Consider the following 24,122-nt stretch of genomic DNA (forward strand, 5'->3'; position numbering starts at 1 on the left):
CAAAGCTCAAGTATTACACTAATTTAGTCCTTAGGATTCTGCATTTCCATGATAAGGGGAGTGATCTGCAGTTTGTGGCTCAGCAATATTGGCCAGCCAAAGTACTTTAATGTTAACCGAGGAGAAAAATTCAGCTCCAAATGTAGCCCTTCCTACAAGTAGGTCTGGAAAAGTTGTTTTTACTGTAGAATAAACAGAATAACAAGACAACCTGGTTAAACAAACAGCACTTTATTAAACTAATATAGTTAGATACTTTCTTAATGCTTAAAAATATTATAGCATTTGCAAAAATGAAAAAAGTTTAAATAACATACAAGAAGTTGCAACTGAAAAGCAAAACAGGCAATTTAAATACCTAAATAAATATGACAAAATGCAAGACCTAACTGCATACCATTGATGTGATGAGGCAATGAGAACAAGGAAAATATCCCTTCAGAATAATGCAACATCTGAAGCTATATAAAAGCTGATACCATGACTTACTTAACACATGATAAACCCCAATTTTCCTCATATAATAAATATAAAGCATTAGCATGGTGTGCTCATACTATTTTAACAAAGGCTGTTAAGGCTTAAAAATTTTTTTTAACATTCAAAAAACAATTCTGGTGTTCTGAGCTTTGACACTTATGTATCAAAATGACCAACTGCTGTGTACAAATTTCAAAAGATAGTACACCCAGAACTCCAGTAACAAATGGGAAGTCAAATACTTACCTACCCTTTCTTTCAACTAATTGTCACTGACTCAACAGTAGCAGTTATTATTACATCCCTTTATAAAATTCTGTGGAACATTCCATTATGCTCACAGACTTAATATCACAATGCTCCGCTGCTTAATGGTTATTCTTAATATTAGTTTTACAGTGACAATGTAAGATGCATATTGATTTTATCAGTTCCCGTAAGGAGTGGCTGAATGCTGAACGAGTAAACATTTATATTGCAAAGGTCAGGGTAGTACAGTTAAGTGCCTATGAAGGAAGTGGGGAGAAACCCACTTATTCGTTCTTTCCATTATTGGCAGAAAGATCCAAGACAGAAGGACTCTTCTGTGGCAAACTTCCATTAACTTCTTGCTTCTTTATCTGACCCCTGTATACAAGAGAAAAGAATGGTTTTACAGTCTGTTCTTCTGTAAGATTATGGTCTTCTAACTTTTTGCTCAAAAAAGACGAGTGACATGAGATGTAAACCTGTCTTGAGACTCCTGGAACATCCACTGCTGGTCTACCAGAGCTTCTCTCGAACGACACAGAAACACAAAAAGAGCAGGTATTATCTCTTTTAACATCAGAGCTATAAGTCGATATGACTGGTCTGTAGGTTGGGTTGCATATCCAGATATGCTATGGAAAAAAAGAAGTCTTTTTTGGAATTGGTGTGCAATGTTATGGACCTGGCAGCATATCCTGGAGGAGTGTTAGGGAGCCCTGGAACAAATGCAAGCACACTGGGCCTTGCACCATGGTCTTGTCATCCTGACGATATCATGGGCTCCACAAGCAGTTTTGTGTGTCCACAGCTGTGATGAAGAAGCAAACTCAGGAAGTCTAGGATGGAGCAGCTGTAATTTTTCTTCTTGCTCTCCCTTCTGTTTAAGAAGTGATTATCATTATTCATTCCCTAATAGATATTTAAGCGGGCAACAGGTGGCACTCCAGCACAACCTGCTAGTGCCTCTTAGTCCTAGCCAGTACAAAGAAGCATGGCTAAGGCAATGCTGAGTGAAATAGGCCTCCAAGCCTGAAGTACTGGGAGACATAATGTGCAAGCAGCACATGTGCAGCACCCAGTAAAACCTGTAATTTCTATTTTGGCCACACTGCCCCTTTTAAGTACGCCTCTGCCTATTCCAAATCTACAACTAATCTTGGTCCTTCACTCTACAAATGCAGGTAAGCAGACATAGCTGGGTCGTCATGCAGAAAAAATTGCAAACGGCTCATCCTTTAGGCAAAGTCCAATTTGGAAGTGTGTTTTAATGACATTTAAAGCAACAAATACTGAGTGACACAAAGTTGTATTTTATTGCTTGATGAAGTGTTGTGTTAGCACATGCACATTTAAGGACTATTTACATTTCCTCTTTTGTAAATAGGCAAGAGGGCATGTAATAACTCTCATTAAAATATATATTGGTGACTAGACACTTGTATGCTGCACATTAAGCCACCAGTGTAGCCAGAGATGCTCTGTTGGGGTCAATTACATGGAACTTAGTTACTGGGCCTGAAAGTAGCTCATGGTTGCAAGAGCATTCCAGATGCCTTTAGAAGGCCTTGAACAGAATAAACAAGAAGATAGAAAAAGAAAGAGCCCAGTTAGAAAAACACAGGTGCACATTCCACGATAAAGGGAACTTGGCACAAACAACCTCAATTCAGGGGCTTATCTTGGCCGATTGGACTGAGACAAGTTTCGCATGCTCTAGCTAACATAGCCAATTATATCCTGTGTTTATGCGCGTGTACAGAGTGAGTATAACTAACTGTATCTTATGTTTATACACGTGGACAGTATCGATGTAACCAATCACATTTTATGTTTGTGCGCGTGGACACCAAATGCTTGCATGCAGTAGCCAATCAAAGCTTCTAAGCAACTTAGAGAATTGTATAAGAATGATCAGCTAGGTTCAATAAACTGGCGACTTTAATCATCATATTGGTGTCCTGTCGTCTGGGCCCCGCATGGAATAACCCTAAACCCTACAATGTTCTAGCATTCAAGAAACATTTGTTAAACTAAGCAACAGTTGCTCACGTAGAATAAAGTAATCAATGCAATAGTACAGTTGCAGAGTTTGAAATCCAAGCATGGATCAAGACATCAATACTCACCTTGAATCATACCAGTAGTTGACCAGAGTTGAAAGAACGACATAACAAACACTAAGTACTCCAGAAACTCCCAGTGAAAGTGCACCCAGGCCACACAGCACACAGAGGAGGGCTATGCCACCTATGGCTATTATAACACCTAGAAAAAGAAAATCAGTTTGTTATTTAAACAAGTTTATATACAAGTATATTAGAACATCTGACGTTCTACCACAACCCCAATTTCAAACCATTTGGGAAAACAAGTCTTCTGCAATCAACTAGCAGGCCTCTATAAAAGCTATGCATGGTCAAGATAACTGGTTTAGGCATATCCTGGTGGCTGAGATGATTAGAAAGGGAAATAGGATTTCCCCTGTATAGACTACACTTAATCCGATTACTATTCTTGTATTAAGAGTTTCACTACTGCTGAGACCTGAGGACTACATGCAGAAATCCTCAATTGCTTGAACTGGGGTCTCCAGAAGGAAGAATTAAAAAAAGACAAGACATCATGCCTTAGAAGGGAATAAGCAAGTACATACATGCAGGCATATAATACCTTCCACGACTATCACACCGATGCAGGCCATTACGGCTGTTGTAACAACAAAAATCAGGAAAAATGCAACGGGAATAGCAGACACTGCAATAAACATCAGGAGTGATAAGGCAACAAAAGGATGGTCATCTAAATATTGGCCAACACGAGAATTCATAAATGCAACAACCTGTGGATGAAAGAAAAACATTTCAGATTTTGTTTTTATCTTGTCATAGATAACTTTTAAAGGTCACTGCTACTTTAGTGAACTGCAGGTAGCATCTTTTTGTAAGTCTGCAGCTTGAATAGAGGACAGCTGTTGCCTCTGTATTTCAAAAGCATGAAGACTTACTACAAATTTAGGTAACTTCATAGCAAATATGTTCTACCAAGAACAGACATGTTTCTCTTGGACTTCCCAGTTCCATTCTTGCACAAATTAAAAAAAACAAAACAAAACAAAGAACCTGAAAACAAGTAAGAAAACAAGTAAAAAAAAAAATATCACAGTTTAGCTGCACAGTATTTCAGTGGGGTCTCAACACTATGATTTTGATCTAGAGAACTGTATTTGTTAAGAAAAAAAATACTGTAACATTTAAAAATTATGATGATTTTTCTTTTTTTCATGCCTGAGTAATATCTGCAACCTGCTCGTATATTGACTGTAAGTACAGTACAGGCATGTCTGCTAATTATAATATAAAATTATATATATATAAAATTATAATACTTTTTAAAAATCCTCTTTACAGATGCAGTCATACCTACAAACTAGAATTTTACTGTAGTAGAGACATTTCCTGTCCCTTAAGGAAATATGTATTGCAGTTTTAGTTCTTCTTACAGCAGCACAACCATTTAACTAAAATGCCACTCTACTATCTCAAATGGTTATACCAGTAAAACACAGAAATGCAGAACAGGCTTCTCTCTTTCTTGATTGCTGAAGGTGTAGGAGGACAGCCCTTCCCATAGGCTCCTCAGTGTTCACTTAAAAAGAGAGTACCCATTCCCCCCCACCCCCCAAAAGAAGTTCTGAAATTGCATTTAAATAAATTGGGGTGTGATATTCCAAGAGTTATGAAAGGAGTATCTTTATAAATATATTATAAGTTATAATCCAGACCCACATTTGAGTTGCTATGGATGGACTGCACCACGGAGTGCCATTGCTTCTGCAGTTCTTGCATTTCTTTAGACATGCTGTAATCCTCAGCCACGAGCGTGAATCTTTTGAACAACCAGTTCTCACTCAGCCATCCAATTTTCCTTAAAATTAAGGTACAATTAGTTACAGGCTCAGACAGATGTTTTTTGAAAATGAAGTATTTCGTTTGCAACAACAGAGAATGTAGATTTCAGATGTTAATGTGATCCACGGAGCCTAAAACATTACTTTTACAGAAGTACATCTAAAGTAGGTGGCTAGTCCCCGAAAGCTTTTCTGAGACTCCGAAAGCCAAGTACCAAGATACAAGGCGACTCTCACCTTCTTCCTTTATAACATTAACCCCACATATAACGGTGAGGGTATTGAATTACCAGTAAAAAGGTCAATTCTAACAATCCACACGGACAATTTATCACTACTAGTCCTGGAAGCTTGTAACACCTTAACGACACTTGGTTTTGTAAGTAGCCTCTCGTTCAGAATTGCAGCCATACCCCGTACAGCTTCAAAACTCTGCGTATACAGGCGAAATGCTTTCAAACGCTCTGAACATACTTAATTGTGACAGTTTAAAGGCAACATCAGCTCCAAAAAAATCTCCCTTCCCCCTCGAAAACGTAGTCTGCCGTCGCCCGGAGGACCCGCACCAGGGGAAGGTTAAAGGAGGCGTTTCCCTGCTCGTAAATCCGAACGCTCCCCGTGTCAGTGTTACTACTACCTCACGCTCTGCCTCCGGACGCGCTCCCTCCCTTTGTTTACACACCATTTTCACACAGCAGCGCCCGAGTTCTTGCTCCTCGCAGCACCGGCGAGGAGACCGACCGCGGCGGGGGGGGAGCAGCTCCCGCCGGACGAAGCCTCCCCACCGACAACGCTCGCGCCGGGGCAGGCAGCGCCCGAGCCCCGACCGTTTTACCTTCCCCTCACGCCGCCACCCGCGGCCTAACACCTTCGAGGTCAGGAGCCGATTAATCCCACCCCGCCACGCCGTCAGCGCCGAGGCGCGCTGCCCGCTGCCCTTCAAGCGGGTCCCCGGGCAGCAGCCGCCGCCGCCGCGCCCTGGGCCGCCCTCCACCGGCCTGCAGCGCTGGGGCGTAGCGCGGGTCTCCCCCCCCGCCGCCTCAAGCGGGGCGGGCGGGCGGAGGCCGCGCAGGGCTGAAGGGGCCGCGCTGCCCCGCCGTAGGGGCTCGGCGCTGGCGGAGCCCCGTCGCGGTGGGTTGGGGGCCGCCGCCCGCCCGAGCCGGGGGAGGTAAGGGGAACGCGGCTCCCGCAGGGCTGCGCCGCGCCGCTGGCGCCGACCCTCCCGCTGCGACCGAGCGGCGCTCGGGGCTGACGGGCCGCCCTCCGCCGAGCCGGGGCCGTCCCTCTCACCTGCGGCGGCTGCCCGCCGGGCCGCAGCCCCTCTCAGCGCCTCGCCCTCCCGCCCTCCGGTTGCAACGCCCGGCGCGGCCCGGGCTGGGCCTGCCGGGGCCGAGGGAGGTGCCGCCGCCCTCCCGCCGCTGTCTCCTCCCCGCGGGGGCCGGCGACGCGGCGGGCAGGGCCCGGCGCCTGGGGAGGCTGAAGAGAGGAGAGGGCCGGAGCAGCGGGGCAGGGACACCCGCGGCGGGGTGTTTAGCGAGGAAGGGAGTAGGGAGGTTTCCACAGGTCGCCCGGGGGCTTAGGGGCTTTTATTGGTTTCCCTGTTGTGCCCCTGCCTGTCACACACCACCCCCACCCACCCCCCCCCGGGCCTTGCCTCAGCCTCTCAGGGCTGGGCACCCTCGGAGCGTGCCAGGGTTTTGTGTGGCTTTAGGAGCTTTTTCGAATTGAGGGTAGAAAATGAGGGTATCTGCGATAGTAGGGTACGCTCAGCCCCGAGAGACTGGGGGTGCGGCGGGCCGGGGCGGGAGGAACAGCTGGGGGTGTCAGATCTAGATTCTCGGTGCCAGAGCCGGTCAGATAGCGGTGGGATGTAATCCCACCATCCCAGCCGGACGGGTTGCTGCCGTCGGGTGGGAGGCTACGAAGGCAGCTTTAGGTGGATTGTGGCTGTTGAGGTGGTCACGCCTTGTGGTGTAGTGGAATGGGAGCTGTGAAACAATTCATCTGGCATAACCACCTTCACCTCCCGCTCCATCTCTGGTTACTTGTTCCCACACGTTTCCAACTTGTCCTGCTGTTTCCACGGGTGTTTGGGTGGCCACGTGGCAAACCTGTTTGGGGAGACGCTCCACATGAGGAATAATCGCTTGAAAGATTCAGCTGGGTTTTCAGCAAGATCGGTGCATCCTACAGTGTCCCAGCATTTGCATGGGACTGTTCATCTCAGAAATTACGCTCGCTGAGGTGTGTTGCACAATGATTTGGCCTGGCTGCTTTCCAGAGCCATCACGATGGTGTTACAGGCAAACGTGAAGCTTCAGTGAATTCCCAGCTTTTGCTACATAGATGGAATTTTTCATGCTGTAAATTACAGTCAGAAATCAGTAAAATATTCATGCTTCTCATGACTGCTTTAATCACTGTTTTTGATTGGTGCCACCCATGAGAGTATTGCAAAACAACATTAATGGTTTCATGATTATTTTTTAAAGGCAACAAAATAAATACCATGTTTAATTTGGAGCACGCTGGTCTTAGAACGCAAAGAGATGTTGATACAGAATCGTATGCACACACATCTGGTTCTGAGAAAAACAATATGTTGACAATCGACTTGCACAGACATTTTGAGCTAAGCGGGGGCTTTCTAGTTCTATCAAGGTTTTATAAAGTATGGGGTTCTTAACCTATCAGACTGTCAGAGCTCTGTGTCTTTGAGGTGCTGATTTCAATGAGTTCTGCAGATACAAGGATCTGTGTAGACAGAGGAAGTAAAAGAGAGATTTGCATATTAATGTAAATTTGGACCATGGGCTCTAAAAGCCCAACACAAGATACCTGCAAGAGGATGGTGAGGGCAAGTTTATTTTGCTTGAACTGTTAAAGCATTTATATCTCATATTATTAAAGTGTGTAGTGTATTGATATTGCTTGCAGACTATATATATATAAAATTAAATTTCAATTTGTTGATTTTGTATAATTTTTTTAAAGTGAGCATAGGGAAAAACTAACTGGTGGAATTATAGTGTGACATAATCCAGTGATAATGGCAGTATAAAGTTTAACGGCTCCACCGAGTTTAGAAGTATATTGGAGATTTTAAATTTCTGGCTGTTTTCGAAACATGCCATAGCTGCGGTTTTGGAGATAGTCTTGTACATCTTAGTGAATTATTTTCCTGCTATGCATAATTATTTATTCTGCTAGAAATTCACATATAATCTCTTTCTATGTAAAGTAACTGGTTTTAATGTTTCCCAAGCAGCACAAGTAATTTATTTAACCTCAAAGGACACGCATATATAAGCATCCGAGTTGTTGTGCACAGAGGAACAGTAGTTACTATAACTGCTGCTTAATTGAGTTTGTCTTCATGCCAGCATCAGCTCAAATTAGCAGGAAAATACTCACATTGCAAACCAGCACTGAAATATTTGGAGGGTTACCATACACACTAGCCTAGCATTTGCCAGCTCCAGCATTAGCAGCACTGGTTCTATACCCCACACTGCTGGCTTGTGTTTAAAGAGCAGCTTTGTTTATGGTAGGAACTTTCACATGTGGCCAGGCAGGAACAATGTTCCACTTCTAGTTGGTATTACATTAAGATGTAAGGAAAACTGTGCTGTTAACTCGGGGATATCAGCCATTCTTACAGTTTATAGAAAACAGGATGAAAAATAACGTCCAAAGATGTTGGGAAAGAGTTTAAATTAAAATGGAAGTCTCGCTGTGTTGGCAGAACATGTACAAGGCCCCTCTTGAGGGTCAGTATAAGGAGACTGCGCTAGATTTCAGTTCGGATGGTAATAATTCCCATTTGTGAAGAAATTTGATGGAGGACTTTTTCAGGACGTAGTGATGACTGTGAGTGGGAGGCAAATGCATACAAGCAGATTTAGAGGAATTGGGAGTAGAAGTATCCCACCTGCTGTCTTCGGATCTTCAGGGAGTTTGATTCTGAATGGTGGAAAAGTGATAGAGATGTTTGGGTTCAAGATTTTGAATCTTTAATATTTTTTTTTCCTAGTTCTTCCTAAGAAAATTTGTGTTTATATATAGCCTTTATTGCTCTGGGAGCTCCCTTGCTGTGTGCAGTGTTTTCATACAAATGTCAGAATAACTGCGATGTCTTAGGACTACATTTTTAGTAGCTTTCAGAGGTAAAATGAACCTGTACAGTTGCTCATTGGTTTCACAACTGAATCTCCCTGACCACAGCTTGGCGCAACACTGTGCTGAAAGAGGCTGTTTTCTCTCCACTTGGGGAAGAGAGGGAGGAGGGAATTCCTGTCTCCAAGCACCAGCTATGCTGTAACTGGGGCGACGAAGCTGAGGACTGAAAGGCAGAGCGCCGGAGAAGTCCACCAAGCTGGAACAGGCAGAGGGACTGGTAACAAGGGTGCCTGCAGGTAGTACCTGCTCTTACCCTGCTTGCTTATGCACTTGGTGGATGTGTAAGGCATGCTGGGCATCTCTGTCTTTCTCTTTTCCCATTCCTTTTGATGTGTGCTTATTTCTCATGGCAATTAATGTGTGGCTCTGTCTGCTGTAAACCGCAATTAGGGACCCAGAGTCCCTGGGACATTAGAAGAGAACAAGCAGTGGCACGGAAACTAGTTTTGGAGAAAGTAGAAAGAGCAGGGTGGAAAAAATGTTGCTTGAAAGGCATCTGGAAAGAGTTAGAAAGATTAAGGTAAAAAGTGAGCTTGAAGAGGAATGGAAAAAAAGAGAGTGTGTGGATTGGACAGGCAGAAAGCTTAGTGTTGTAAACAAGGAAGGGGAGAGCTGGGATTTTTCTTGTTCCTGGCAGTTGGGATAGGAAGCTGACTGTTTTGAGACGTTGTGTAGTACCTGAAATGAGTGTCTAATTCTTTTCCAGTGCTGTAATGACAAGGATGCTTATATTGAGGGGGAGGACCAAAAACTTCTAAGCAAACAAAAAAACAAAGCAAAATGAAGCCAACACAGAGCCCGAGGCTCCTGAGGGTAAGTTCTTTCTGCAGTGACTGTGAAAAATGGATACCTTTTTCAAAATTTCAGATGAAATTGGCTATTACTGGTGGCTAGTGGTTTGACATTGGAAGAACTCTTGTTTGAAGGCACTCGTTATTGTTGAATATTCTTTGGACCTAAGCCTTTATAATACACTTCTTATTAATTCCTTTGCTCAAGTATTTAACTTTTGGAAGGGTTAGGTGGCATATAAATGAAGAGTTGCTTTAGAATGAACAATGGCTTTCTTAATAACTCTTGTACCTCTAAGAAGGAACAAATCTCCTAATAAACTGCATGGTTTATTCATTTCTAAAGTACCCTAAGGCCCAATCCTTTAGTCATTAATCAAGAGCAATTCATGCTGTCTATAGTGAAATATGCCTGGCAGTGATAATATCTTGATTTCTGTGTGTCTGTGTGCAGGCACGCTGGGGAATACCAAGGAGGTAAATCAGATCAGTCCTTTCTCAAATTTTATTTCTAAATGGTCTCTACTTTGCTATTGAGGAGGGCACAACTTTGTCTGCTGGAAAACTAAGTTTGAGCAGCCTAGTTTTCCAGTCATATATCAGAAAGCAGTAACCACATGCTAAAACATATTAAAAATTATGTAAAAAATGATGGTATGTTATTCAAACATAATTTTATTGGGTAATAACATCCTCTTTTATGGGGATTTAATTCACTGGCGTTCAGATACCACATACTTCCACCTTCTTTTACTGATAGTGTCACTATATATTTGGGAATTTGTTCCTCATTAATCTGCTAAACAAATTTGATTTAGGAAACTCAGAGCAGACTAGGGGTGAGGTTTTGGCCCATGCTAAGGAAAGTTGCCGTTCAAAAAAACCTTAAACCACTGTGAGGCTAAATAATTCTGAGAAAATATTCTTGGAGAACTTTGTATGGAGTCCTGGAAGGCCACCTCAAAGTATGGTCACCTTGAGGAGATGGAACATAGTCCTAAGATATATTAGGTATTATCTTATTTGTATTGGAACACTTTGCAGAGTCACTGTGAGCAATCTGTTCTTCCAGTGGCATCCTGGCAATATAGCTTCTTCTGGAACTGGGTCATTATAGACATGAAAAAAATCTAGTGTTTTTTTTCTCCCTAGTGTATTGGTTTTATGTGGCAAGGTTTTGGTAGCGGGGGGGGTTACAGGGGTGGCTTCTGTAAGAAGCTGCTGGAAGCTTCCCCTGTGTTCGAGAGAGAGCGAGCCCATGCCAGTCGGCTCTGAGACAGACCCGCCGCCGGCCAAGGCCGAGCCAATCAGTGATAGTGGTAACGCCTCTGGGATAACATTTTTAAGAAGGAAAAAAAAGTTGGGAGAGTGAGAAACAGCCGCTGGAGAGAGGAGTGAGAACATGTAAGAGAAACAAGCCTGCGGACACCAAGGTCAGTGAAGAAGGAGGGGGAGGAGATGCTCCAGGCGCCGGAGCGAAGATTCCCCTGCAGCCCGTGGGGAAGACCCTGGTGAGGCAGGCTGTCCCCCTGCAGTCCAGGGAGGTCCACGGTGGAGCAGATCTCCACCTGCAGCCCGTGGAGGACCCCACGCCGGAGCAGGTGGGTTCCCGAAGGAGGCTGTGACCCCGTGGGAACCCCGCGCTGGAGCAGGTTCCTGGCAGGACCTGCGGATCTGCGGAGAGAGGAGCCCGTGGAGCAGGTTTTCTGGCAGGACTTGTGACCCCGTGGGGGACCCGCGCTGGAGCAGTGTGCTCCTGAAGGACTGCACACCGTGGAAAGGACCCATGCTGGAGCAGTTTGTGAAGAGCTGCAGCCCGTGGGAATGGCCTGTGTTGGAGACGTTCGTGGAGGACTGACCCCGTGGGTGGGACCCCACGCTGGAGCGGGGGAAGAGTGTGATCAGCCCTCACCCTGAGGAGGTGAAGCGGCAGAAAATAACGTGTGATGACCGTAAACCCCATCCCTGTCTCCCTTGTGCCGCTGGGGGGGCTTGGTGGAGAAATCCGGGAGTGAAGTTGTGCCCGGGAAGAAGGGAGGGGTGGTGGGAAGGTGTTCTGAGATTTCGTTTTATTTCTCATTACCTTACTCTGGCTGATTTGTAATAAATTGAGCTAATTTTCCCTAAGCTGAGTCTGTTTTGCCCGTGACGGTAATTAGTGAATGATCTCTCCTGTCTTTATCTCGACCCGCAAGTTTTTGTTATAGTTTTCTCTCCCCTGTCCAGCTGAGGATGGGGGAGTGATAGAACGGCTTTGGTGGGCACCTGGCGTTCAGCCAGGGTCAACCCATCACACCCAGTAATGCAGCTCACGCAACTTGGGCTGTTTCACTGTCAATTTGGCAGTCTGGTAGGCTTTAATATTTTAATATCCAATGTTTATACCATTACAAACTCCACACAAAGTGGAGTTTTTAGTATAACTAAAAATATTTTAAACAATTGGAATTGTTTTCAGTGATATAAAAATGTTCGGGTTTTTTTTTGCTTGGTTGTTTTTTTTTAATCTGACATTTATTGGTGATTGGAAGTTTTATCAAATGACTACAAAGAACCGTGCAATCTGAAAACCTGTTTTGCTGAGGAACCTGCTCCACAGAATGTCCGGTTCCTTGAAATTAGAAAAGTTGCAATATGTCATTTCCAATGAAAACTGAAAGTCTCTGTTCTTTCTGAATGTATCTTTTTTGAAACAGTGTATTTCATCAATGTCTTTGAAGTTGTTTTTCATTTCTCTCTAGTCACAAAATGATTCTGTATATAACATGAGTCATGCAAAACGGTTACCGGAATTACCACCCCTACCTGCTTCTGCTTCAGCTGCACCTTCAGAATTGTATCAGGTATGTTGCTCTCTCCCCTTGTGTTAGGTTACACTTTCAATTACATGTGCTAGCATGATTTTAGGCATCATATATTACCAGGCAGATGGTAATATAGGTAGATGAAGTAAAAATAGGAAAAACTAAATTACTAAGTTAAAGCACTAAACAGATTGTCAGGTGCTTCATTAGAGCTGCTTTTATTTAGAAAAGTGTTGTTACAACTTCTGTTATGATTTGGATATTAAACCTTGGCAGTTTAAATTTGTTCTTTAAATTTATAGTTTATTATTTGCTGTTAAATTTTGGATTAAATATTTTGAGTTTAAGTTTCTGGGGAAGGAAGCAAATAGTAAAAATATTTTTCTTCCAAACAAATTGTGATTTCCCCTCCCCACCCCCAGTACTTTATCACAGAGCACAAAAACCCCTGAGTTAGACTGCTGTTCCAAAACCAGCTGACAGCTTGACAGGTACAGCATTGATCAGAATGGATAGCTTGTACAGCTGCACAACTACAGCCTCTGCTGTGTGACACAAATAAAAATTACATATGGCAACACTTAAGGGGAGGAAGAAGAGAGAGCTTGCTTTCCCCACCATAAGTGCCTCACAGTTGCTCATTTGGCTTGTTTGTGTCAGCACTTCAGTTCATCTAAGATGTCTTTCTTTAGAAGGATATTATTTGCTAAGAAATTGAAGTAGTTTCTGATGGAAAATGGGTTATTTTGGACTTTGTTTGAAAACAGGAAATTTTAAGTGAGACATATACTCTAAAATAATGGTAAAAAAGTGAAAATTATTCAATGAAGTTTTAGATAAAATTTTTTATTTTCATCAGTTGGACTTCTGAGGATGTGTTAAGGTTTTATATAAGACATGGGAGCTGATTTAGCCAGTCCTGAAATTTGTGTTGCATAAGCAGTAGATTTTTGCCAGGTGATTTTTTCTTCTTTTCCATTAACCGCTAGTAAAATTATTCTTACACGTGTGTGGAACATCAAGATCTAAAAATAGATTGGTGATCAAATGACTCTGTCAGACTTATGTATTAGCTCTTTATATGAACTGATCTTCAACCCTATTCTAGCTCTAAGAAGACTCTTTAAATGACTGTGCTGTGTAAAACTATTGCTTTTTTTGTTAATTTCAGCTTGTCCTTAAGAGCAGCTGTTATCCTCCTTTGATGCAACGAGCATCATGGACTTTGGCAGCTCCATTCAAAGAACAGAGTTACTACCGAAGCCCGAGTGACTCCATAGCTAATAATTATACTCTCACTGCACGGGATTTAAAATTGAAAAATGTGTGTAAATTCAAGTCCTCTTCAATGACAGGGACATCACTGAGTTCAGCAGAGCAGAGAACAGCCTCACTGCGTATCCACATTTGAATGTGCTTATAAGTTTAGCCTTGCTTGTTCTATACATTTTTATCTCTAATTTCTTATCTGCTAAAGCATCATCCCTGGAAAAATCACTTATCCCTAACAAATGCTTACAAGCTTATCACCACAGGGTCAGTATAGACAAATTTCCAAAAGCATATGTTAATAAAGGTAAGGCCAGTTTCTGATTAATTAGTTAGGTTCATCCCTCCAAATAATCACGTGCAATTATTTGGAGGAAATTGTTTGCAGAGCAGAAAATGAACAAAATACAGGTTAGCTCTTGTTATTGCTAGAAGTAAAAGTACCAACAGGAAAACAGAAACAAATTCAATGTGCACCCCTGTTATGTTCATATGCATGAGTCTTGCATAGCAAAACAAGGTGGGGGACAGGCATTAAAACGTTTACCTGAGGGTCAAATCCAATCAATGTTGCTTAATACACTGTTTATGTCTAAACCATGTAACTGATGTATTTGGTAGCAAACTGCATACATGTGTAAATGCTACAATATAAGATGTTGTATGCTGTTGATTCAACATGACGCTGTGATATAAAGCAAATAAGGTTAAGAGTTGTAATACTCCTGCTATTTAAGTTTACCAATATGTATATATCAAACATTTTAGGAAAACAAGTTGTTTAAGGCTTTAAGTGTCTTACCAGTTGCAGGTGTCAAATTAACTCCATTACTTAGTCTGAAAATTAACTCCATTACTTAGTCTGAAAATTCCAAAGTAAATTATTAATGAACTTTATTTCCCAATTATCTAGTTAAATGTCCTCTGTATCAAGAGCAAGACATTCATAAACTATAGTTTTCTACATGCTGTCTGTCTGTTAATATACTCATCCTGCATTGTTGCTTTGCTTCCCTGAAGTGTTAGAAATTATTTTGTTTCCCTGGGATAGATGAGACATAATAGCTTCAATATCTGCTTAGTCCCCTTGTATGCTATTTAAGAAGGGTTTGGTTTTGTTCATAGGGTCTCTTTAACAGTTTCTTTATCATACACCTGATTCTTCTACACCATGTACTTCTCCAGTACATGGGTGGGAGGTGGGAAGCAGGTCATGGTACTTTCCTTGGTGAGAAGGCATGAATTATTAATTTTGTTAAAAGACCTGTTTATTTGTACTCTGAAAAGCACATGGTAATGGTTTGTACTTCTCAGATTTTTCATGTGCAGTGTATCTGGTAGAACTATACATCTTATAGAAGTGCTTTTACATTCAAAATAGAAAGTCCCAGTGCAGAAAACATGGTTTGTGCAGGGAGGGAAGTAAGCACTGAAGTGTTAAGCATGAGCTGAATGCTTTCCTGAAGCTAGTTTATAGTCCCAGAATCAGCAAGATTATTTAACACATCATTTTAATGTCTTGCTAAATGCTAAGTCAAAACTAAAGGCTTCTTTGTGACATTGTAGTTTCTGTTATTTCATTATCTGATCAATTGACTTAGCTCTGTTTTTCACCAATCTGAAATAATATCTTATTTGAAAAACATTCCTGTGTGTGATATTCTTAACTGGTCCTTAAAGCTTCAAAAGAATTTGATCCTTCTAGGAGAAAGCTCAATCTTACACAAAGAAGTCAATGGAATTCCAATAGGTAATGTACTGTAATGTTATAAAGATACCGATTGTTACAATCAGTCTAGATATTTGAGTTGTGATTTAATATTTCTTGGATGTTAAGCATCCAAGCATGAAATGTTAAGTCTCTACAAAAAAATGTATGTGCATCAAGACTGAAATTCCATGGTGTACTAAGCAAGCACGTTTAACTGCTTCTTTGTGGCAGGATGAATTTCAGTTTTAGGCATGCTGAAGGAAAGGTCTTCCTTTCATGATTACTGACTTGAGAACCCAAAGTTTAGTTAACAGAGATGCAGATTGTATGCAAAACTCTCAGTTTTGCTGTGAGTGCTTAAATGCTCTGTAATGCTCCTAGAGTTGTGTCAAATTGGGTGCTCTGCTGTAGTATTTCTTTTTATCTTCTTTGTGCTTGTGTTCTTCATCTGTAAAGCAAGGAAGTAAGCCTCTCTGGAACTGCTATGACAGTAACTTTCTTACTCCTTGTTAAGATAACGTAGTGATGAGTACCATAAAAAAGGCAAAAGGGATATTTAAATTCTCTTCAACTAAGGACTTCATAATGTGAAGTAAAGCAAGTATGGAGTGACAGCTTGTGTGGACAGAGGCCCTATAGAAAACAGCATATAATAATGAAAAAGAAGTCTGTAGTGTAACTTTTATGCAAATGAGCCAATTTGAACTTTTGGCTCAGACTGTTAAGGTTTTGGTGAGATAATCACCTGAAAATAGGTGGAGATCTTGGGCAAACTAAATAATAGCGCTAGTAGGTCTGGCTCTGATAAAATTACTTATAAGATACTGCCTGTCTGAGTGATAGCGTGCAGTTGTAAGGTTTGCATGATTGTATTCTTTCTGTTAAAGTAGTATGCTATGTTATACAATTTACTGAGGATTTTTTATGAGTAATTTAAATACTTCATAGGTCATACTTGTCCTCAGTGCGGTGTAAGTGATTTATATAATGCTTGTAATTTGTCCATAGTGATTTAAGAATCCATTACTACCTCTTTATTCACTAAACTTGTATTTTTTTTTTCAGAAGTACATCAAATTTGTTAAACAGTTTGGATCCCATTTCACTGTGTGCACCTGCTCATATGCCAGAATTACGTGTCATACATTATACAGACAGCCAACCATTGACCCCAGAAGAACAGTTTGTTGTCATGCACTTACGTGAGAAGGAGATAAGTAAGCAAGAAAAGCCACCTTCAAGAAATGATATAGAGGTATTTATATAATTTCTTTTTAAGATAAAAGTAGCAGCAGTAATCATCTGCAATATATGTCTGTAAACTGTTTACTTAAAAGTAATTGAAAAAAGAAGGCAGTACATGAGGTTTAGAAGATGTGAATATTCAATATAGCAAACTGCTGTTAAATATTGTCAACTCCTTTCCCATTTGTTTCTCTTTCTAGCTACTCAGTCTGATTTTTGTTCTAATGGGTTTGCAAGCAGAAGTATCTTCCCAAATTCTTAACCTCTCACATCATTGGCTAGTACTTCAGAGATCGGTAATTTAATATGCTGCACTCAGTTCTACTGGTATATATGTTTACATCAAAACAGATGGAAGTGTTGTAAAAATGTCAGGCATCGGCAGTGCTTTAAAAAGAACCGAGATATTTAGCCAAAATCCATTATATTCAAACACCTTTCAATTGCGGAAAATGTTCAAGTGACAGAAAAGCTAAAAATATTTTGTAGTAATTCATTATCTGTCAGAAAATTCATACAGTAAACGTATTATTTTTAACATTATTTTTCAGCGGTACTGTTACTACATATATAATGGAGTGCAGGAAGACATGCTGGCACCTCAGAATAAAGAAGTGATGAATGTAATTTTAAAGCATATTCCAACTCACATTCTTGCTAACCCAGACCTGGAGAATTTACTTGCAATTTTAAAAGAAGAGATTAAGGCAGACTATCGTATCAGCCTCATGAAAGCCATTGGTGAGACTCAAAATCTCTTAGCAATTCAGAGTACGTAGACATTTATTGAACTTTGAAAGCAAGTCTGCATTCTATTCTTAGCACCCATGGAGAATTCCTTTGAGGTCAGTAGAACTCATGCTACATAACATTCTAGTTTCAACAAATATTTATTGACTAAACCCTACATCCCATCACTTAAATGTAGTCATGTCCAAGTTGAGTAGCTCTGGGTGCATAGAATTGTTTTGTCCATACTTACACAATTCCCCATTCCTAATTCAAATCCAAATCATATTCAAAATGCATAATTCTGCATCATCTCATCAGATGTATAAAGAGGAGGTTGATCAAATGGTGGTGGACAAGGAGTAATCATCTTAATTTGTAGCAAAAGAAATTAGAGAAGAAATGATTCTATGATTCTAAATTAGACATTGTGACTATAAAGATCATGAATCACTGCAGCAGACTATTCGTTGATGAATCTGCTGTGATTCATTGATGAATGATGCTTTGAAGTGCATGATAGACAAGTATCTGTCAACAGCAGTCTAAGTATATTTGACCCTGATGTGGGGAGAGGGTAAACTAGGCTATTTTAACAGATACTTCCCAGACTAACTTTTTTGTTATTCTGCAGTAAGTCAGTGATACCCATTAACAGCCAAATTCATCTGTCTCATAACTCCAGTGAAGGCAGATGTTACACTGTGCTCATGTCACATGTTCAGAGAATTTCATTTAAGACATCACAGGAATAAGGAAAATTAGATGATAAATTAATCTGCGTGATTACACTGCTCATGTTCAACAAATAGAAGACCATCATATATAAATAAATACAAAAGAATGTCACAATCCTCAAAATGCATTTCAATCCTTGAAATGCCCATCTGAAAGTGAATGTGAAAGAGACACTTCATAGAACGTGAGATTTTTTTATTTGCTTTCCAGTAGTCTGATGGTTTTCTTGGGTTTTCCACATGTGAAATAATTCCTTTCAATTTTCTTAATTATGTTGAACAGCGAGTAGGTGTGGCCTCTCATTCACGACAACATAAAAAGGAGAGATGAAACAGTTTTCACTCTGCCTTGTATAGTCTCTGATATCTTTCTAAGTACCCTTTAATTTGCCTTTTATCAATGACACCATTTTAGTGTTTGCGGTCCCTTTTCGTGGTAATGCTAATGTCAACAAGGGGTAGTAAGTCAGCTTCCCAGCTTTTGTTAATCTCATATGGAATAGGCCATTGGTCCGATGGAACCGGTAGCACATGAGTTTTGGCACTTAGCAGGTCATAGATCAGCCCTTTCAATGTCATGTGCTTCCTACATGCAACAGATGATTCATAAGATTTCTACGTTTCACAAACATTTAAGAAGCCTTGTAAAAATCATCCTTGAAAGGGAGATATTGCCACCCCTGGTTTATGGATGAGGAATTGAAGCACGAAATAAATGTGCTTCAACTGGAAAGACAGAATAAAAAACTGTTTCTCCTCCCTCCCATTTTTAGAACCAGGACCAATTCTTCTTTTCTTCTTCTGAAATAATTTTATAGTCAAATTGGTAATTTAAGTATTGTCCTGTATTTCATCCTAAAAACATGCAAGTAACTATATGTCAGTGTATAAGTTTTAAATGTGCAGAATTCTATGACTTCCTAAACCATGGAGATACTGTGTTTTCATATGTAGATTTTGACCATACCTGTAGTCTCACCATGATATATATGATTTGTTCTAGTTGATTACATCTTGATGGATCCAGCTGAGAGAGACAGACTGTTCATTGGAAGTACCCCATGCCCTTTTCCCTGGAGGGTTGTCCGTGCACCAGTCCCATGGCACAGCTCTTACAAGGAAGTAAAAAACTGGAATGAAAAGAATCTATTCGTAGTGAATCCATTGATGCCCACTTTGCAACAGCTCTGGCTTTCTCAGTAAGATGTCTTGTTCATAGGATCTTAATTAAATTGAGAATGTGTAGGGGTCAATTATAGGGAACTTAGTTACTGGGCCTGAAAGTAGCTCATGGTCACAAGAGCATTCCAGACGCCTTTAGAAGGCCTTGAACAGAATAAACAAGAAGATAGAAAAAGAAAGAGCCCAGTTAGAAAAACACAGGTGCACATTCCATGATAAAGGGAACTTGGCACAAACAACCTCAATTCAGGGGCTTATCTTGGCCAATTGGACTGAGACAAGTTTCGCATGCTCTAGCTAACATAGCCAATTATATCCTGTGTTTATGCGCGTGTACAGAGTGAGTATAACTAACTGTATCTTATGTTTATACACGTGGACAGTATCAATGTAACCAATCACATTTTATGCTTGTGCGCGTGGACACCAAATGCTTGCATGCAGCAGCCAATCAAAGCTTCTAAACAACTTAGAGAATTGTATAAGAATGATCAGCTAGGTTCAATAAAGTGGTGACTTTAATCATCATATTGGTGTTCTATCGTCCGGGCCCCCGCATGGAATAACCCTAAACCCTACAAGAATGTTTTTATTTTATGACTTGGTTAGAGAGTGCATCTGCTGACTTCTCTTCGTATGCTATGGACATCCTGGTGGAGCCAGTAGAGAGAAGGTGGCAAAACCTGTTCTGTTTTCTAAAGAATTTTTTCTTCTGAGCCTGTGAGAATTTCAACGTAAAATGATTGTTTCCCGCAGACTCTGAATGCAAGCATGAACATGTTCTATGTGTCCACAGTGAAGAATGGGTAACTTCATGCTATGAAAAGATCATCCCCTTTGTTAAAAGATGTTTTCCCTAAATTAAGATTCAATGCTCAAGTAAATAGTGATTTGGAATTGTCATCTTGATTCCTGAAAATTAACAAAATTAACTCTTAAAATTGAGTCTCTTTCAAATGTCTGTACTTGGAAGTTGTTCTGGGGACTTTCGAAAATTGAGATAAGTTTTCTTATGAAGTTAAGTATGGTAGTTGGTAATCCTGAGAACTTTTTTCGCATTTAAGTAAAATTTGCAGGAATTTAAGATCTTTTATGTTACAGATTGTGATATACGCCACGCTGATGAAGTTTTATTTTTTTCCCCACAGGGTAGCCAGGATAGGTACTTACTACTATTAATACAGAATAGAAGCAGTAGATGTCGTTCTGTATGTACTTTAATGCCTGGATACACTAATGAATGTAGGAAATGGACACGAAATTATTCTGACCATTTTAGCAAAAAATTAACACAATTTTAAATATAACAAGTACAAAATGAAGTTTGTGAAGCCTTTTACATTTGCCGATAGCAAAAAAAATACCCAACCGCAAACATTAGAAGTGCGCTTGTTGGACAGCTTAGCAATGAAGTGATATGCATCAGTGAAATTAGTGTTTATAGATACATAGGAGACCTTCCTGGCTATATTTCTTTTTTTTAAACAGAATTCCATAAAATACCTACTATTTGTTTTACTTCCATAGGTATAGTCATCTAAGGTTTGTTCGCACTGAAGAAATGCTTTGTAAAGACCTGCCACTGTTGCCTGCTGAATTTGAGGAGGTCATTCGAAGACACTGTGTGGAAGCTCACGATATTCTTCAGAACAAGTCAGTACCACAGTAGTAACAGTAGATAAATAGGGTATCTTAAGGTCTGATTTACATGAAGCTCCCTTTTTAAAACAGATCTTAGACTGAGATGACACTAGTCCCAACCACAAGGCTGCCAAAACAGAGGGGAAGTTAGCAGAGAGGGATAAACATCAGGATGCTGAAAGACCTACTGAAACTGCAAACGTGCATGTGCAAAAGCAAATGGGAATAAACTGACTATGAATAAATGTAGACTGGAAATTAGAAGGTTTCTAACCATGAGAGGAGTGGAGTCTAAATCTATAAAAATGTTGACAGAAAGACTAACTTTTTTAGTTATGGAAATCAATCAATGTAAGAAAGAGATTATATGAGGTAATAGCCCATGATATAAGGTGACTGCATTCTGCCACCTGAGATCTCTTCCAAACTCAAGTTTTCCATTTAAGACTAATAATTTAATATTGCCACTAGTATTTTGTCTATTGATATTAACTTAAACTAATAGTAGGGGCCCATTATAACAAGAATCCTTAGCTTAAAAACTCAGGTTTCCTCTAAGTCCTGGAAGGTACAGTTTTGTTTGACATCTAGTTGTCAATGCTCTACTAGCCCTTTGAACTTTGCTCATTCTTTGGGTAATTTCTGAGTTCAGATTTCATTGCAAGGAGCAAAGTAAGACTAAAGCTTTTAAAACTTTGTCCCCATATTATTTCATTGTAGGTGGATCCCAACTTGTGCATCCATTTTCCGTGATGAGAAAAGGAAATGGCTTCATTTTGCTCCTGAAAATGACTGTGATTCCTCTCAGCTAGTTGAAAGCTATTTTCATTCGGTGGCAACTCTAATGTCATTACAATTACGTGAGATGGTTGTTAACTCCTTAGAAGATCTTCTTGCATTTTTTATGATCCACAAGGTATACACTGTGAAGTATATCTATAGTTTTCAGTGTTACATGGAGATAATAATTCATATAGCCATAAAACGTAATGCTCTTTGAAGGCTAAAATATCCCAGATAGCTCTTGCCTCCATAAAACATGGCTGGATCTTTTAAACAGTTGTGCATACTCAGTGGATTTTTTTTTTGTATGGTCAAGAACTGCTCACTTGAATAATCATTTTGCAGGCCTAGGGTTACAACTAGCAGTTTACAGGAGTTTTCAACTCTGTTTTGAATGTGTGTGCGTTTTTAAAATTTATTTTTAGTTTTATTTTTCTTGGCCTTAACCAGGCAAAACACTTAAATGTGTTTTTCTGAAAGCACATGAATAATCCCCTTTGAAGTCAAAAGTGTGTATAGTCATGCATGTAATCCTTTGCAGAGGTAATTTATGGATGTGGTGTCCCTGTCTACACCAAATAAGTGCCCTGTATTATTTCAAGTAATGCACATCATTATAATAATAAGCATTACACAATGAGAGTTTTTACCACTATTTTGGCTACAATAAAGTTGCCTCTTAGTGGAAATGAGTTCTTTAAATATCAGATCACTCAGGATGATAAGACAAAATGAAACATATTTAAACAGAATAAATGTGGCAGATTAAATACTGCATTGCTGCCAGAGGATCACACTTAACTACAATATGCTGTCAAACCTTATGCTAAGCCTTGCATCCAGGTGATGATGGTGTTGCTCATGGTTGGGGCTTTTTTTTATTTTTTTGGTCCTGTGGGTTGCTTGGGGTTTGGTGTTTTTTTCAGTTGTTTGTTGTTTGTTTGTTTGTTTTTAAATCATTATAGCATCTACTTTACTAGTCTATTAATGGATTAGGGCTCCATTACTGTAAAGGCAATTTGGGAGTAGGGCAGTTCTTACCAACCATACAAGGCAATTAAAAGACCGGGATCTTGTATTTGGTTTCTGATAGGTGTTATGGATTTTTTTTTAGAGCTTTTGTTCTGTATGGTAATTAGTGCTTTACTTCTGTTACTTAAGGGGAAATAAAGGCAGTTAGGCTTCAATCCGGTTTCCTAATTCCAACTTTTATAGATTCATTTAGGATTTGGCACCTTAAAATCTTGTGTATTGGGATATCAGTGTTTTGAATAAAAATCAGGGAAGAAGATCCCATTGGTGCTGTGTAGTTAAGAGATTTGGGAGAGCTTGAATCTTTTAAAAATTATTATTGTTATAGCCAATTTCTTTGGCATGTATAATTTTCTCTCTTTTCCCTAAGGATGGAAGTGATTTTACAGAACCGTATGAAGAAATGCAGTTCTTTGTACCTCAGATACTAACAGTCAGACTTAGTGTGGAAGAATCCAAGATTGTCTTTGAGCCACCTTTGGAAGAATGTTGGGATTTAATCAGTCATTGCTTCAGGGATATCCTGCATGGTGCTGAGGAACTTCCAAAGGTACTGGATAAATTACAGCTGCATACAAAATACAATATGGATAAAAACTATCTATGATATAAAAAGTTATGAATGAGGCAGAAGACTGACAAATAGAAGATAAAGATAATGGTCATGTATCACAAACTGTGTGAACTTTTGTAATTATAGAAGATAACATGGGAATTGTTTTTTTTCAGATTCAAGTTATATTAAAGCCCTGGTTTAATTTTTGTATAGTTTTCAAAAGCAAACTATGTGTGTAACCAAGTGTTAATTATGAATCAGAGCCTTTTCACATTGCGGTGTTTTTGCCAAATAAAACATTTTTTTGAAGTGGTGGGTGAAGGGGTAATAGAATACATTATTTTCTCTATTATATGTGTTATTACAGTATTTGCAATGGTGCCTTTTAGGTAGAAAGATTGCTATTTCCAGAATTAAAAAGAGATGATCTCACTCTCAGTACAGTCAAACCAGAGGAATCATTGTTTTCAGAGTATGTGAACAAACTTGAAAAGATCTTTGAGAGCAACATACTTGGTCCCCAGAAGTAAGTTCTGGCTGTTAACTCTGTTGCCTATCCAAACCCTCAGATTAATAACACTATCCATTTGACTCAAACAAATAGTTTGAGCTGATTGTTTCTTATTGTAGAGAATCTTCACACTGGAATCTTAAGTTTGTTTCTGTGATCTTCTGTGTTTAAGGTATTTAAATGTGTACAGGAAATACAGCAATCTTTTGAACAACAATGCACAGCAAGATGTCACAGATTTCTTGAAGGAAGGTCATTCTTTAGAAGCTTTTACAGAGGTAATTTGTAACTGACAACTGCTACATGTTCATACAGC

General features: G+C 40.0%; 2 protein-coding genes across 4 annotated transcripts in view; one reads left to right on the forward strand and one right to left on the reverse strand.

The window, feature by feature from the left end:
- Window positions 1-215: 215 nt before the first annotated feature.
- On the reverse strand, window positions 216-6,055 carry LDAF1 (lipid droplet assembly factor 1). 3 transcript variants are annotated; one of them, XM_075058476.1, is made up of 5 exons: window positions 5,927-6,055; window positions 4,515-4,653; window positions 3,400-3,568; window positions 2,856-2,994; window positions 216-1,107 (listed from the first exon to the last, which is right to left on the reverse strand). In XM_075058476.1, exons 2-5 carry the CDS (start codon window positions 4,584-4,586, stop codon window positions 1,014-1,016), a joined length of 474 nt encoding a protein of 157 aa, XP_074914577.1. In that variant the 5' UTR covers window positions 4,587-4,653; window positions 5,927-6,055; the 3' UTR covers window positions 216-1,013. The 3 variants fall into 3 exon arrangements, with proteins under 3 accessions (XP_074914577.1, XP_074914578.1, XP_074914579.1); XM_075058477.1 differs by lacking the exon at window positions 5,927-6,055 and adding an exon at window positions 5,472-5,837; XM_075058478.1 differs by lacking the exon at window positions 5,927-6,055 and adding an exon at window positions 5,319-5,432.
- A 109-nt stretch (window positions 6,056-6,164) lies between these two features.
- DNAH3 (dynein axonemal heavy chain 3) overlaps window positions 6,165-24,122 on the forward strand; it is a 66,841-nt gene continuing 48,883 nt past the window's right edge. Inside the window, exons 1-14 of the mRNA XM_075058458.1 lie at window positions 6,165-6,880; window positions 8,861-9,051; window positions 9,522-9,628; window positions 12,348-12,449; window positions 13,582-13,807; window positions 15,360-15,429; window positions 16,456-16,645; window positions 17,187-17,376; window positions 19,105-19,300; window positions 20,811-20,936; window positions 21,645-21,840; window positions 23,110-23,289; window positions 23,685-23,821; window positions 23,979-24,084. Coding sequence (XP_074914559.1) covers window positions 9,596-9,628; window positions 12,348-12,449; window positions 13,582-13,807; window positions 15,360-15,429; window positions 16,456-16,645; window positions 17,187-17,376; window positions 19,105-19,300; window positions 20,811-20,936; window positions 21,645-21,840; window positions 23,110-23,289; window positions 23,685-23,821; window positions 23,979-24,084 — 1,752 coding nt within the window. The 5' untranslated portion in view covers window positions 6,165-6,880; window positions 8,861-9,051; window positions 9,522-9,595. The remainder of the gene's footprint in view (window positions 6,881-8,860; window positions 9,052-9,521; window positions 9,629-12,347; window positions 12,450-13,581; window positions 13,808-15,359; window positions 15,430-16,455; window positions 16,646-17,186; window positions 17,377-19,104; window positions 19,301-20,810; window positions 20,937-21,644; window positions 21,841-23,109; window positions 23,290-23,684; window positions 23,822-23,978; window positions 24,085-24,122) is intronic.

This window comes from Buteo buteo, chromosome 27 (genome assembly GCF_964188355.1).
Source record: "Buteo buteo chromosome 27, bButBut1.hap1.1, whole genome shotgun sequence".
NCBI classification, from domain to species: domain Eukaryota; kingdom Metazoa; phylum Chordata; class Aves; order Accipitriformes; family Accipitridae; genus Buteo; species Buteo buteo.